The following is a 413-nucleotide window of genomic DNA, read 5'->3' as shown; positions in this document are numbered from 1 at the left end:
ATTGAGGTTAATTTGGTTTCTCGGGCACTGGCAGAGTCTGCCCAGGGCAGTGGGGGAGTCCCCATCCCTGCAGGGGTTCCCAAACCGTGTGGATGTGGCATTGGGGACGTGGTTTGGTGGCCATGGGTTGATGTTGGATGGTCTTGGAGATCTTTTCCAGGCCAAATGACCCTGATTTTATGACCTGGACCCACAGGAACCCAGCCCACCTGCAGCATGTCGAGCAGTCCCTGCCGGCAGCCCTCCTCCATGCCGTACTCGTCCACCAGGATGCTGCCCAGGTACAGGAAGCAGGAGTGCTGGTGCGCCCGGTAGACGTTCACCATCTGCAACGAGACACAAACCGCTCGGAGGTGCTCGAGGTGTTTGATGGTTTGGAGTTGGCCATGGAGAGGAGCTGGGGGGAGCGAGGC

At 59.3% G+C, this 413-nt stretch overlaps 1 protein-coding gene across 1 annotated transcript in view; it reads right to left on the bottom strand.

Moving 5' to 3' along the window:
* The window catches only part of TNPO3 (transportin 3), a gene marked incomplete at both ends in the record, with an annotated part of 2,345 nt that extends 2,019 nt beyond the window's left edge, over positions 1–326 (bottom strand). The window contains one exon of the mRNA XM_010180925.1: positions 210–326. Coding sequence (XP_010179227.1) covers positions 210–326 — 117 coding nt within the window. The remainder of the gene's footprint in view (positions 1–209) is intronic.
* Positions 327–413: the final 87 nt, after the last annotated feature.

The sequence above is a fragment of the Mesitornis unicolor genome, unplaced genomic scaffold (assembly GCF_000695765.1).
Source record: "Mesitornis unicolor isolate BGI_N332 unplaced genomic scaffold, ASM69576v1 scaffold14383, whole genome shotgun sequence".
In the NCBI taxonomy this organism is placed as follows: domain Eukaryota; kingdom Metazoa; phylum Chordata; class Aves; order Mesitornithiformes; family Mesitornithidae; genus Mesitornis; species Mesitornis unicolor.
Note: the sequence above shows the minus strand (reverse complement) of the source record. Positions and strands in the feature narration are given on the sequence as shown.